Raw genomic sequence first — 12,885 nt, 5'->3', positions numbered from 1 at the left:
TTGGGACTCCTTCATTAAATTTAAAGATGGCTCCTGAGGGTGAGTGAAAGAGAGTGACTATGATGTGGGGTCTTATCCGCATTACAGTGGTTGGGATTGGCAGTAGGTGAGGAGGCCCAGCAGAGGCACTTCAGTTCTTAAGGACCTCGAGTTGCCCTGTTGAGTTTCATCATCGTTCTGAGTGGTGGCCAGTTTCATCACATGGTCACCGTCTCGGCCACTCAGCCTTGACTGTCTGCGTAGAGAATCCACTGTACTTAAACTCTTCCTAAACCCCAACAAGAGTTTTTAACCTTCCGTAGTCTTGAGCCCCAGATCCATCCTTTTTATTTTGACCATGAACTTTTATGCAATAACACTTTCTGTCCTTATTTTTCAGTTTCTATCGATGGAGTTGAGTGGAATGATGTCAAGTTTTTCCAGCTAGCAGCACAGTGGCCTACTCATGTCAAGCACTTTCCTGTCGGCGTCTTCGGCTACACAAAGTGCCCATGACATCCGGCTGCATGTTGACTGACACTGTATGTGATAAAGCTTCCAGGTCATAGAATTTGGACCAGAAGTGTGTGACGCCAGCATCAAGTCCTCGTTTAACGCATTGAATGGACTCCAGCATAGGAGAGCCGCTTCAGCAGCGACCCGCATCTTCATGGTCCTAGACTGTGACATCTTGGAGGATCCTTGACCCTGCGGAGAAAGCGTAACACTGTGTGACGGCTTAGAAACTTCATTCTAATGGACTGTTAGCCCCAGTCTGATCCTAGCTACTAAGACTGTGTGACACTAGAAACAGAGTCCTGTGTCTTTGACAGCTGTGTGACAGCAACATTTCTGATGTGAACATCCTGTGACAGCCAGTTTCCCAGCTGGCAAATATACATATGTACTGTTTTTTTTATCAGAGGTGGGAAGCTCCTGACACCATCCTAAGCCAACCTGAGCCAGTGTGACCTCAGACCAGTCCGTGGTTGCACCTGTGATGCCGCAGAGGAGAGAGGATGACTAGCCAGACAACAAATGTGCCACATTACAATAACTGATCACTGCTGGGATATGAGACAGGAATAAGGCAGGTGTCTCCCTACAACAATTCAACGCATCAAGACCCCATAAAGAGAAGAGCCTGGAACCACCATGAGACAGTCCTGGCTGATGCAGACTCACACTGATGGGGATTAGTGCCACAGTGACTTGAGACTGACCCACCCGCCGGAGACCCTCTGGCATCCTGTCTCTCAAAGTGTATCCCTTGGTGGTGTGTGGACCACCAACCTGAGTCTTAAGTACCTATGTATTGACATTGTACACAGTGTAAGTGTTGAGTACTTGGTATCACCCCACATACTGACTGCCGGTGTACATACAATCAGTGAATGAATGGTCACTGAAAGCTGGAATTACTCAGGGGTACTTGAGAGAGGCTGGTGCAGAGAAACACCAGGTTCCTACTGGAGAAACACGAGCAATGCTCCTTGATTGTCGCCATATAGAGGATCGTCATATGATATGGGATGACGTTAAATTAATGGGCTGGCACTGAATCTCCCACTGGAATTAGAACCTAAAGTGTAGATCAGCTGCCAGTTTGTAAAACCTGAATTCTCAACAAATTTCCATAATAATGTTTATATATTTTTTAATCAAAGCATCTAAATTGTTACCATTGACACAAGTTTTTGTCAATTCCATCACTGTGCGCCATTTCTAATCATATAGAGATGCGCTTCGTTGCCTGTATAGGAGAGAGAAAAGCTGCACCGTAGCTACAGACATACGGCACTGTTTCTGTCTCTCCCTGCACTGGTAGCCTTGCACTACACACACGCTTGCACTTTAGTGCAAGGCTGCGTTCATATTGTGAAGCATAGGTTTTGTGCTGAAAGTACAAAATACTATCCTTAGACATAGTTTAAAACATTTCAAAGTTTGGATGTCTGCTCTACAGTACAGTAAACATGCAAAGTTTAAATTTTTTGAAGAAAAGCAAACTTTTGTCAAACTTTAAGCCTGCTTTGAGGTGGCACACATTCTTGCTGCAGGCCTGGTCTACCATTTTAATGACTAGGGCTTTGTGTCAACATCCATGGGTGGTTGCACAGGAATGCCCATGTACCACTCAGGGTACACTTCCCTGGCAGGGCGCTCCTCCATGGGCGGCTGCACAGGTTCGGCCATGTACCACTCTCGGTACACTTCCTTGGCACAGCTCTACTCCATGGGTAGCTGCACAGGAATGGCCATGTTTCACTCTTGGTACACCTCCTTGGCTCAGCTCTATTCCATGGGTGGCGGCATGGGAACAATCATGTTTCACTCTTGATACACATCCTTGGAACAGCGCTCCTCCATGGGTGGCTGGTTGGGAACAGTCATGTGCTGCTCTTCCTACGATTCCTTGGCTCAGCACTGCTCCATGGGTGGTTGCATGGTAAAAGCCATGTGTCACTCTTGGTACGCATCCCTGGCACAGCGCTCCTCTATGGATGGCTGCACGGGAATGGCCTTGTACCACTCTTGGTACAATTCCTTGGCTGAACCCTACTTCATGGGTGGTTGCACAGAAACTGCCATGTGCTACTCTTGGTACACATCCTTGGCTCAGAGCTACTCCATGGGTGGCTGGTTGGGAACGGCCATGTACCACTCTAAGTACACTTCCTTGGCACAGCGCTATTCCATGGTTGGTTGCACGGGAACAACCATGTACCACTCTCAGTACACTTCCTTGGCTCAGCGATTCTACATTGGTGGTTTTACGGGAACGGCCATGTACCACTCTTGGAACACTTCCATGGCTCAGCTCTACTCCAGGGGTGGTTGCATGGGAACCCCCATGTGCCACTCTCAGGACACTTCCTTGGCTTACCTCTACTACATGAGTGGTCGCATGGGAACAGCCATGTACCACTCTTGGTACACTTCCTTGGCTCAGCACTGCTACATGGGTGGCTGCCTGCGAACTGCCATGTACCATTTATGGTACACTTCCTTGGCTCAGCCCTACTCCATGGGTGGTTTAATTGGAATGCCCATGTGCCACTCTCTGTACACTTCCTTGCCTCAGCTCTATTCCATGGGTGGCGGCATGGGAACGATCATGTACCACTCTTGGTACACATCCTTGGCACAGCGCTCCTCCATGGGTGGCTGCTTGGGAACGGTCAAGTGGTGCTCTTCATATGATTCCTCGTCTCAGCATTGCTTCACGGGTGGTTGCATGGGAACAGCCATGTGCCACTCTTGGTACACATCCTTGGCTCAGAGCTACTCCATGGGAGTTTGCATGGGAACGGCTGTGTGTCACTCTCGGTACACTTCCTTGGCACAGCTCTACTCCATGGGTAGCTGCACGGGAATGGCCATGTTTCACTCTTGGTACACCTCCTTGGCTCAGGTCTATTCCATGGGTGGCGGCATGGGAATGGCCATGTTTCATCTTGGAACACTTCCTTGGCACAGCTCTACTCCATGGGTAGCTGCACGGGAATGGCCATGTTTCACTCTTGGTACACCTCCTTGGCTCAGGTCTATTCCATGGGTGGCGGCATGGGAATGGCCATGTTTCATCTTGGAACATTTCCTTGGCTCAGCTCTACTCCATGGGTAGCTGCACAGGAATGGCCATGTTTCACTCTTGGTACACCTCCTTGCCTCAGCTCTATTTCATGGGTGGCGGCATGGGAATGGCCATGTTTCACTCTTGGTACACCTCCTTGGCTCAGCTCTATTCCATGGGTGGCGGCATGGGAATGGCCATGTTTCACTCTTGGAACACTTCCTTAGCTCAGGTCTATTCCATGGGTGGCGGCATGGGAATGGCCATGTTTCACTCTTGGAACACTTCCTTGGCTCAGGTCTATTCCATGGGTGGCAGCATGGGAATGGCCATGTTTCACTCTTGGAACACTTCCTTGGCACAGCTCTACTCCATGGGTAGCTTTACGGGAATGGCCATGTTTCACTCTTGGTACACTTCCTTGGCTCAGCTGTATTCCATGGGTGGCGGCATGGGAATGGCCATGTTTCACTCTTAGTACACCTCCTTGGCACAGCTCTACTCCATGGGTAGCTTTACGGGAATGGCCATGTTTCACTCTTGGTACACTTCCTTGGCTCAGCTCTATTCCATGGGTGGCGGCATGGGAATGGCCATGTTTCACTCTTGGTACACCTCCTTGGCTCAGCTCTATTCCATGGGTGGCGGCATGGGAATGGCCATGTTTCACTCTTGGTACACCTCCTTGGCTCAGCTCTATTCCATGGGTGGCGGCATGGGAATGGCCATGTTTCACTCTTGGAACACTTCCTTGGCACAACTCTACTCCATGGGTAGCTTTACGGGAATGGCCATGTTTTACTCTTGGTACACCTCCTTGGCTCAGGTCTATTCCATGGGTGGCGGCATGGGAATGGCCATGTTTCACTCTTGGTACACTTCCTTGGCACAGCTCTACTCCATGGGTAGCTTTACGGGAATGGCCATGTTTCACTCTTGGTACACTTCCTTGGCTCAGCTCTATTCCATGGGTGGCGGCATGGGAATGGCCATGTTTCACTCTTGGTACACCTCCTTGGCTCAGCTCTACTCCATGGGTAGCTGCACGGGAATGGCCATGTTTCCCTCTTGGTACACTTCCTTGGCTCAGCTCTATTCCATGGGTGGCGGCATGGGAATGGCCATGTTTCACTCTTGGAACACTTCCTTGGCACAGCTCTACTCCATGGGTAGCTGCACGGGAATGGCCATGTTTCACTCTTGGTACACTTCCTTGGCTCAGCTCTATTCCATGGGTGGCGGCATGGGAATGGCCATGTTTCACTCTTGGAACACTTCCTTGGCACAGCTCTACTCCATGGGTAGCTGCACGGGAATGGCCATTTTTCACTCTTGGTACACTTCCTTGGCTCAGCTCTATTCCATGGGTGGCGGCATGGGAATGGCCATGTTTCACTCTTGGAACACTTCCTTGGCACAGCTCTACTCCATGGGTAGCTGCACGGGAATGGCCATGTTTCACTCTCTGTACACTTCCTTGGCTCAGCTCTATTCCATGGGTGGCGGCATGGGAATGGCCATGTTTCATCTTGGAACACTTCCTTGGCTCAGCTCTACTCCATGGGTAGCTGCACGGGAATGGCCATGTTTCACTCTTGGTACACTTCCTTGGCTCAGCTCTATTCCATGGGTGGCGGCATGGGAATGGCCATGTTTCACTCTTGGTACACTTCCTTGGCACAGCACTACTTTGTCTTACCTTAGGGCTAATTTCCAGTGCAAAACGTGTTTCGCCTTGGAAAAAAATCCAAATTCTCCACTTTTGTGATGCACGGCTGGTGCTAAGTGCTACTAAACCTGTACCTTGGTATCATGCTCGCCAACCATGCCAAAACACCTTATGGATCAGCAGTGCTTTTAAAATTTTTGTTGTACGATTGAAAAACGAGTTATGAATACCCCATTTGAATTAATGGAGTTTGTTGGCATGGTCTCAGAAGCAGGTGCTGCGATTAGGGTCTCCATGTCAGTGCAGTGTTTCTACAAGTGTAACAAGGTGTTGCGTTTTTTCCTGTAGTAGAGATTGAGTGCAGATCATAGTGCGGAATCACAAATTCAAGCGCCGCCGTTCCTCAGGAACCCTGCTGCTTTTGAGTGGCTGTATTTGCTTTTTGATTTCTGAGGCATTGGTGCGTCCCCAGTAGGCTCCTCACTACTGACTGAGGTTATTAGGGGGAAGTCACAGGCACAACGTGCAAAAATAATTTAGCGGATGAAGGGAAGCAAATTGCATTATGCACACAATGCTTAGAATAAAAAGGGAAGGGAATTATTCCAAGTGAATGTAAAGATGGCGAGTGTTGCACTTGCTGCTTGTGTGCGTACTAGCTGTCTGAAGACCACACAGCTCTACTAAAGAGCTAGACTGCTAACAGAGTCCAGGGAGTGTGCAATCACTGGCAGCCATACTGATGGAAACACCAGCTTTAGCATCCCACACCTTCCTGGGGAACAGGCTCAAAAGGACCCAACAATGGGATGAGTAGGACAACTGGAGATGTCCACCAAGAGGTCTGTTGTCCCCACCCTGGTTAGTTACATACATGCAAAGTCTTGCTAATCTCAGAAAGGTGTTTTAAACTGTGAAATCCATTAGTGTCTTAAAATATCTGCTGTATTGTTCAGATAAGTATTTATACTAAGGGTATTTGATGTAAAAATACGTATTGTTAATTTTATTGAGCAGTATTTATTGTTGATGGTCCCTGTGTTGCAGTTTGGAGATCTTTTAGCAAGTAGACTGAAAATGAATTATTTGCAAAGTTTTCAAACAAGAAAGATCTTTAGTCTCCATTAGCCAAAGCAACCACAAACCTGATTGTTTATTTTTTATATTTGTGGACATACACTCAATCCATTAAAGTACTGGATAGTACTGTTACATGATCCAATATTCAGTTCTATGTGGTATAAAGATTCTCAAAGCAGCCGGCACATTTTTCTTCAGACAAAGAGAGCGAAAGCGCTGTTGCTTTGGGTTACGAACCAGTAAAATGAGTGAAATGTTCATCATAGCAAATCAAATTTTACTTATACACTCTTGCCGTGAGCCTTTTATCCAAACACATCACCACGGAGCAAGGGGCACAAAGAGTAAGTGCAAGTAATTGAAACTTGTTTTAAAGCTTCTTTTATGTACTAGACAATACTAGCACTAAAGAGAACTAGGTGGCAACTCAAAGGGTCCTTTTAGCCAAGATTGTCCCACAGCGTCGGCAGACGTGTCATGGTCAGCCACTTAGCAGTAACCCCTCCCCCAGCAAGAAAATCTAACTCCTGCTTCCTGCGGCCATACGTCTCCCCCTCACCAACCTCCACCCGGGATCTTTTACTCTCTGCCACACTAGTACTCGCCCTGGACACTGATCGCAAAGCACTGGGGCCATATCTATGATCCGGTTTGCATCGCTCGTACACCACGCAACGTGGTTCAAGAGCAACGCATACCTTAACTCAGATTTGTGAAGCTGCACAAAGCCGCTTTGAATGGCTTAAAAAATCTGGAGTAATGCAACGCATCGCAAGTCACTGCGTTGCATTACTCTGCACAAGGGAGGCGTACCATGGGATTTGCAGTGCGTGTTCCCATGCAACTCCCATGGTTTTGGATGCATTCCCAGGTTTACCAAACATGGTAAACGTGTGAATGCGCCAAAATATTATGTCTTCCCCATCTTTATCTCTCCATGTTGTTTCCCCTCTCTTTGTGTGCTGCAGAATGGCACACGCATGAAAAGAGGAAAAGCCTCTCAGGACTGTTTTTGTGCAGGAAAGTGCCCCTTCCTGCATGAAAACTACCCTGCATGGAATGCAGGCACCCTTGCACCATGGCGCAGCGGTGCCTGCGTTGTTGCTAGGCAGCACGTTGTGCACCAACGCTGGGGAAAGGACAGAAATGTGCTGTATTACCATAAATATGCTGCATGCCTGCTGTTCCCCTGGAACTTGCTGCGCTCCGGTACATACTCGTGAAGAGGCCCCTGACTTCATTTCAGTTCTTCCAAACCTGACGATGCACTCGGCCACTCTTCGACTTCCCGAAATCACCAATCTCCGCACACTGAGCACCAGACCAGTCCCTTCCAGCTGCACTCGGCCACTCTTCGACTTCCCGAATCACCAATCTCCGCACACTGAACGCCAGACCAGTCCCTTCCAGCTGCACTCGGCCACTCTTCGACTTCCCGAATCACCAATCTCCGCACACTGAACGCCAGACCAGTCCCTTCCAGCTGCACTCGGCCACTCTTCGACTTCTCGAATCACCAATCTCCGCACACTGATCGCCAGACCAGTCCCTTCCAGCTGCACTCGGCCACTCTTCGACTTCCCGAATCACCAATCTCCGCACACTGAGCACCAGACCAGTCACTTCCAGCTGCACTCGGCGACTCTTCGATTTCCCGAATCACCAATCTCCGCACACTGAACACCAGACCAGTCCCTTCCAGCTGCACTCGGCCACTCTTCGACTTCCCGAATCACCAATCTCCGCACACTGATCGCCAGACCAGTCCCTTCCAGCTGCACTCGGCCACTCTTCGACTTCCCGAATCACCAATCTCCGCACACTGAGCACCAGACCAGTCCCTTCCAGCTCTACCTCCAGACTGCAAGCCACCTCCTCCCCCTCAGTACATTGGGCCGGCCTGTCCTTGGTCCTGGTGCTAGACAGCGCCGTCCCAGCTCCATTCGGTGTCATACAGTTGAGAACTCTGATATCACATCTCACCTACCACATCCAACACACATCCAACTTCACTCTCTGAAAACTGCAGATATTTTCACAGCACGTCCTATGCTCCGAGCAACTCAGCTTTAACCAGGGAGGTTGAATGTGTCACAACTAATACACTAAATCGCTCTGCTCCAGGACATGGTCCAGGGTGGACAGATCCCCTGAAACCTACATACAGAGGCCGACTATCTTCAGCGTCTCCGCAGATCAGTCTGTCTCAGCCCTGGTGAAGTCAGTGCCCTGGGGGCCGACTTTCACTTCAAGGCAGTCAAGGCAGCTGAAACACGTTTGGTAAAGAGACACTTTGAAACCACGACCCCCGTCAATGGACACCGGCGTCCTGATGATTGTCCCACGTCTTAGTGAGGAGTTTCTGTATTTTTGGAGCTCCACTTTTGCTAGTTTTGGGGTACCCGTAAAGTGGCATTGTAGGCGTATACATGAGATTTATCGGTTTTAAAACAATGGTTGGAAAAGTGCTCCTACATCTCCCCTACTCCTGGGGGGAATCTGGTTGGTTCTTTAGTTCGTAGATTTGCTGCATAATTGTTATATTATGTTAACATCAATTATTGAATGCAACATTTGAGTGTCGCTTCTCGGCACTGTAGGAGACTGTTGACTGCTGAGGACTGAGTGGCTGAAATTATGGAAACTGTTCTGGTCTAAGTAACCATGGAATAAGCAGCCTTCTGTCATGGAGCCTGGAGGGCTGACTTTGAAGACGAAGGGTACTTCAGACTCTAGGTAAAGCGCTGGCCCAGTCGGTCCACCTGTAGGATTTAGGAACATGTAAAAAAAGAAACTGGCGCGTCGATCACAGGGACTGGATTACTTTCTACCATTTAAACTGGTTTACCATCACGTCTCCCACAATCATGGCTTTAAAGGGGATTCAGGTGCGAACCAATGGCCAATGTAACTTTTCAAGATTGGCAGAAAAACAATGAAGCGTTTTAGTCTAGTTATCAGTCCGGCCGCTGCATCCGGAATGAGCTCAGACGGTCTCTAGCAACGGATGGATAGATAGAGTTCCTTTGGTCCAATCTTGAGTGTACCGGTCCATTCAGAACATAAACGCAGACATGTTCCTCATTACAGGGGACAAAATGGTCCGCAGCATTCCTAGTGACCAGCAGGAGCAGATGACCATGGAAACCTGAGTAATGTGGCCTTGATTAAAGTCCAGGGAGGTACCTCAGTTTCCAATCCAAGTCGGACCGCCCCGCGCTCTTGGGCCACCGCAGAGTTTCAGTGGTGAGATGTTGGGAGGTTAGCAGCAGGTTGGTTTCTGTTGGGTTTAACTCCAAGTAGTTGTAGACATCCACCAGCAATAATACTGGGGCGGTTTTGACACCGTGACGAGAAGGAAATATACGCCAAAATCATTTGTGTATCATCAGCATATGTAGAACATTTTACAGCGTTACTGTGATCTCACGTAATACAGGCGCTAGAGAGCGTATGCAAATGTCCTAGGGCTCTATACATTTTGCAAACATTTACTAAACACTCCCCATTAGACAGAAGAATGCGGAGTGTTGTATCAGAAGAGTTCACCTTTAACAAAATAAATCACACGAAGAGATAACTTTCACACTTACTTTGACTGTATTCGTGCTGTATGGGCCTCCAGTGTAGATGGGCTCGAGAGCCAGATGCGGCTCGTTCTTGGTGGTACAGGGAGAATGCCAATTCCAAAGGGTTTGCCACCTTGACAAGTTGTGACATCCACACCTCTGCTTGGGCCACGGTCATGTTTGGTCCAGTTCATTCAAGGGCGATGGCCAATTCTCAAGGTCGCTCCATCTTGAAAAACTGTTAAGTTGCTCACCTGTGCTTGGTGCATGGCCACACTTGATCCTACTCACAGAAAGGGGTGAAAGGAGGGGAGGTGATATTTCATGCTTTGCATAACGCTGCGGAACTGAGGTCCCGGAAGCTCCTCTACTGAGCACATTGTGGAATATGCTCAATCTTTGTGTGCTCCAGGTTTGTACTGTGGCATCATGAGCACCTTCTAAAGCACACGGTCCTCCTTCCGACACCTGGGAAGGACCTTCGTACCTTACAGCAGTCACTGATATTCCTGCAGTATTGGTGCAAGTTCTTGTTTTTGTTTGTACTGTATTTTTGTAACACCAGAGAGCCATAGAACTCCACAGCCATTGTTGGTGGGCATTATATCCAAAACCTGCCTGTCAGTCTGGCGTCACACGGGGGCAGCGTAAGTTGTTGTTTTTCCCATTGTTGGCGAGAATAAATTATTGATTTAAAAAAAAAAACATTTGCCTTTTATATTTTTATATGTAAATATCTGTGAGGTATGAAACTGTCAAATGAGACAATGATTTTGAAAGAAATGCAGTTTGTAAAGTGGAAAGTAACCCTTCAATAGACAGAGCTGCACAGTGGAGGAGCGCACGGAGGCCGGAACACCCTGCATCCCCACCTCGGGGGTCGCCATCGCTGCCTCAATTCAGGAAGGACATAAGACCTGCCTCTTCAACTGAACCTTGAAGACCTACCCCACAGCGCCTTCAGGACCTGCAGGTGAGTAGCGCGCTTTACAAATGCTAATTGAATTGAAAAAAGCAACAATAAGGAAACAGAAAAAACACTTGCTGTCGGTGAAGGTGACGTTAGCGAACAGTGTCAGAGCACATGCGGGGCCTAGTCACCGGCTGCTTCTGTAGAACTTTTTATTTTACATAATTAATGTACTTTTAATTCACTCTACACGCCACTTTCACTACGCGATATTGAAATTTACTGATTAACTCAACCTTGAACTTCATTTTAATGTCATATAATATATTTTAAATAACTTAACTTTTAATTCAAATGTAGTTAATATCGCTGTACATTATTTACTTTAGTATTGAATGTAAAATAAATATATAAAATTGACATTAAGATTTTGCTAAAAAATTTTTACCTAACATTTTCCAAGTGAACTTTTTCTACTTTTCCCCGTACTTTCACCATGGAGAAGCTTCACAGTCAGGGCGAGATCTCGGCATGGTAAAGCACGGGTAAAACTTGCCATTGGGAGAGCTCCACCACAGTGACAGAGATCTCAGAGTGGTAAACCATCGAGAAAATGAAGGGGGGGGGAGGGTTTTCAACTTGGGAAAAAAATTTACAAATATTTTTGTGTTAAATATTAATATAAATGACTCTTTTATATTTATTTTAAACTTAAAAACGCTACAGAAAAGTTACCACTTTTTGAATAGCGAATTACATTATTTACATTATATTAAAATTATTTTTCTCAAGATTAAAAAAAAAAAAGAAATTCCCACATAAAGTAAAAAGATGTTTGTCTATCATGCAGTGTTAATTAATAAAAGTGATGTGCTGAATTATTTATTTTTAGTAAAATTATTTTTTCATTACATTAATTTAGGTCGAGCGTAAGCGTACAACCACTTGTATTCTTTTAAGTATGCTTATACTGTGACCTTAATGCAATTTCATTTGTTGTTTGCAGTGTCCTTTAAAAATCCTTGATCGCTAGTGTCAGTTCTGCCTCTTTGTCCTGCCTTTTTGTCTTTCAGAGCACGGACTAACTACTGTATAATTCCACTTTGTTTGTGTATCGGACGCTTTGATGGCCTACTTTATTTGTTGCTCCTGTTACACTGTGGGTGTTTCAGGCTGGTAGCTGCTTGCATTTTATTGCAGCATTAGTCCCTCCCACCTCCTCCCATGTTGCTGACATTTTTCTTTGATTAGTGTTATTTGTTATTGTAGGAGGCTGGCCTTGCTTATAGTGGGTACCAATGGTACTTACACCTTGTCCAAGGTCCAGTTATCCCTTATTAGTAGATTAGAGGTGTTCTAGCAGTTTAGGCTGATAGAGCTAGCTATAGCAGAGCAGCTTAGGCTGAACTAGGAGACATGCAAAGCTCATGCAATACCACTTATATCATATTGGTACTATATCGTAAGAAAGACAATACTCATAGCTACTAAAAGGTACTTTATTTTAGTGACAATGTGCCAAAAATATCTCAGAGGATATACTCCCTTAGGAGGTAAGTAAAATACACAAAATATACACAACAAACCAAATCAAGTAAGTAAAACAGTCAGAAAGTAGTGCAAACATTGTAGAATACAATAGGATGCAATAGGCCTAGGGGCAACACAAACCATATACTAAAAGTGGAATGCAAACCACAAATGGACCCCTAGCCTAGTGTAGTGTGTAGAGGGTCACTGGGAGTGTAAGAAAACACTAAGGGCCATATTTATACTTTTTGACGCAAAACTGCGCTAACGCAGTTTTGCGTCAAAAAAATTAGCGCCGGCTAACGCCATTCTGAAGCACCATGCGGGCGCCGTATTTATTCAATGACGTTAGCCGCCGGCGCTGCCTGGTGTGCGTGAAAAAAAATGACGTACACCAGGCAGTGCCGGCGTAGGGGAATATGGAGCTTGGGCGCCAAAAAATGGGGCAAGTCAGTCTGAGGCAAATTTTTCGCCTCAACCCGATTTGCGCCATTTTTTTCGACTCCCAACCCCCATTGAAATGACTCCTGTCTTAGCAAAGACAGGAGTCATGCCCCCTTGCCCAATGGCC

At 46.9% G+C, this 12,885-nt stretch overlaps 2 protein-coding genes across 3 annotated transcripts in view; one reads left to right on the top strand and one right to left on the bottom strand.

Moving 5' to 3' along the window:
- LOC138296905 (phosphofurin acidic cluster sorting protein 2-like) overlaps window positions 1-2,222 on the top strand; it is a 617,149-nt gene extending 614,927 nt beyond the window's left edge. Inside the window, exon 24 of one of the 2 annotated variants that reach the window (XM_069236419.1) lies at window positions 380-2,222. In XM_069236419.1, the coding sequence (XP_069092520.1) occupies window positions 380-495 (116 nt within the window). In that variant the 3' untranslated portion in view covers window positions 496-2,222. The remainder of the gene's footprint in view (window positions 1-379) is intronic. The other variant, XM_069236418.1, reaches the window with a different exon arrangement.
- A 1,557-nt stretch (window positions 2,223-3,779) lies between these two features.
- LOC138297173 (uncharacterized) lies at window positions 3,780-5,084 on the bottom strand. The gene has a single exon (XM_069236667.1). The coding sequence runs from the start codon at window positions 5,082-5,084 to the stop codon at window positions 3,780-3,782; it is 1,305 nt and encodes a 434-aa protein (XP_069092768.1).
- Window positions 5,085-12,885: the final 7,801 nt, after the last annotated feature.

Source organism: Pleurodeles waltl, chromosome 5 (genome assembly GCF_031143425.1).
Source record: "Pleurodeles waltl isolate 20211129_DDA chromosome 5, aPleWal1.hap1.20221129, whole genome shotgun sequence".
In the NCBI taxonomy this organism is placed as follows: domain Eukaryota; kingdom Metazoa; phylum Chordata; class Amphibia; order Caudata; family Salamandridae; genus Pleurodeles; species Pleurodeles waltl.
This window is presented reverse-complemented; position numbering and strand designations above follow the sequence as displayed.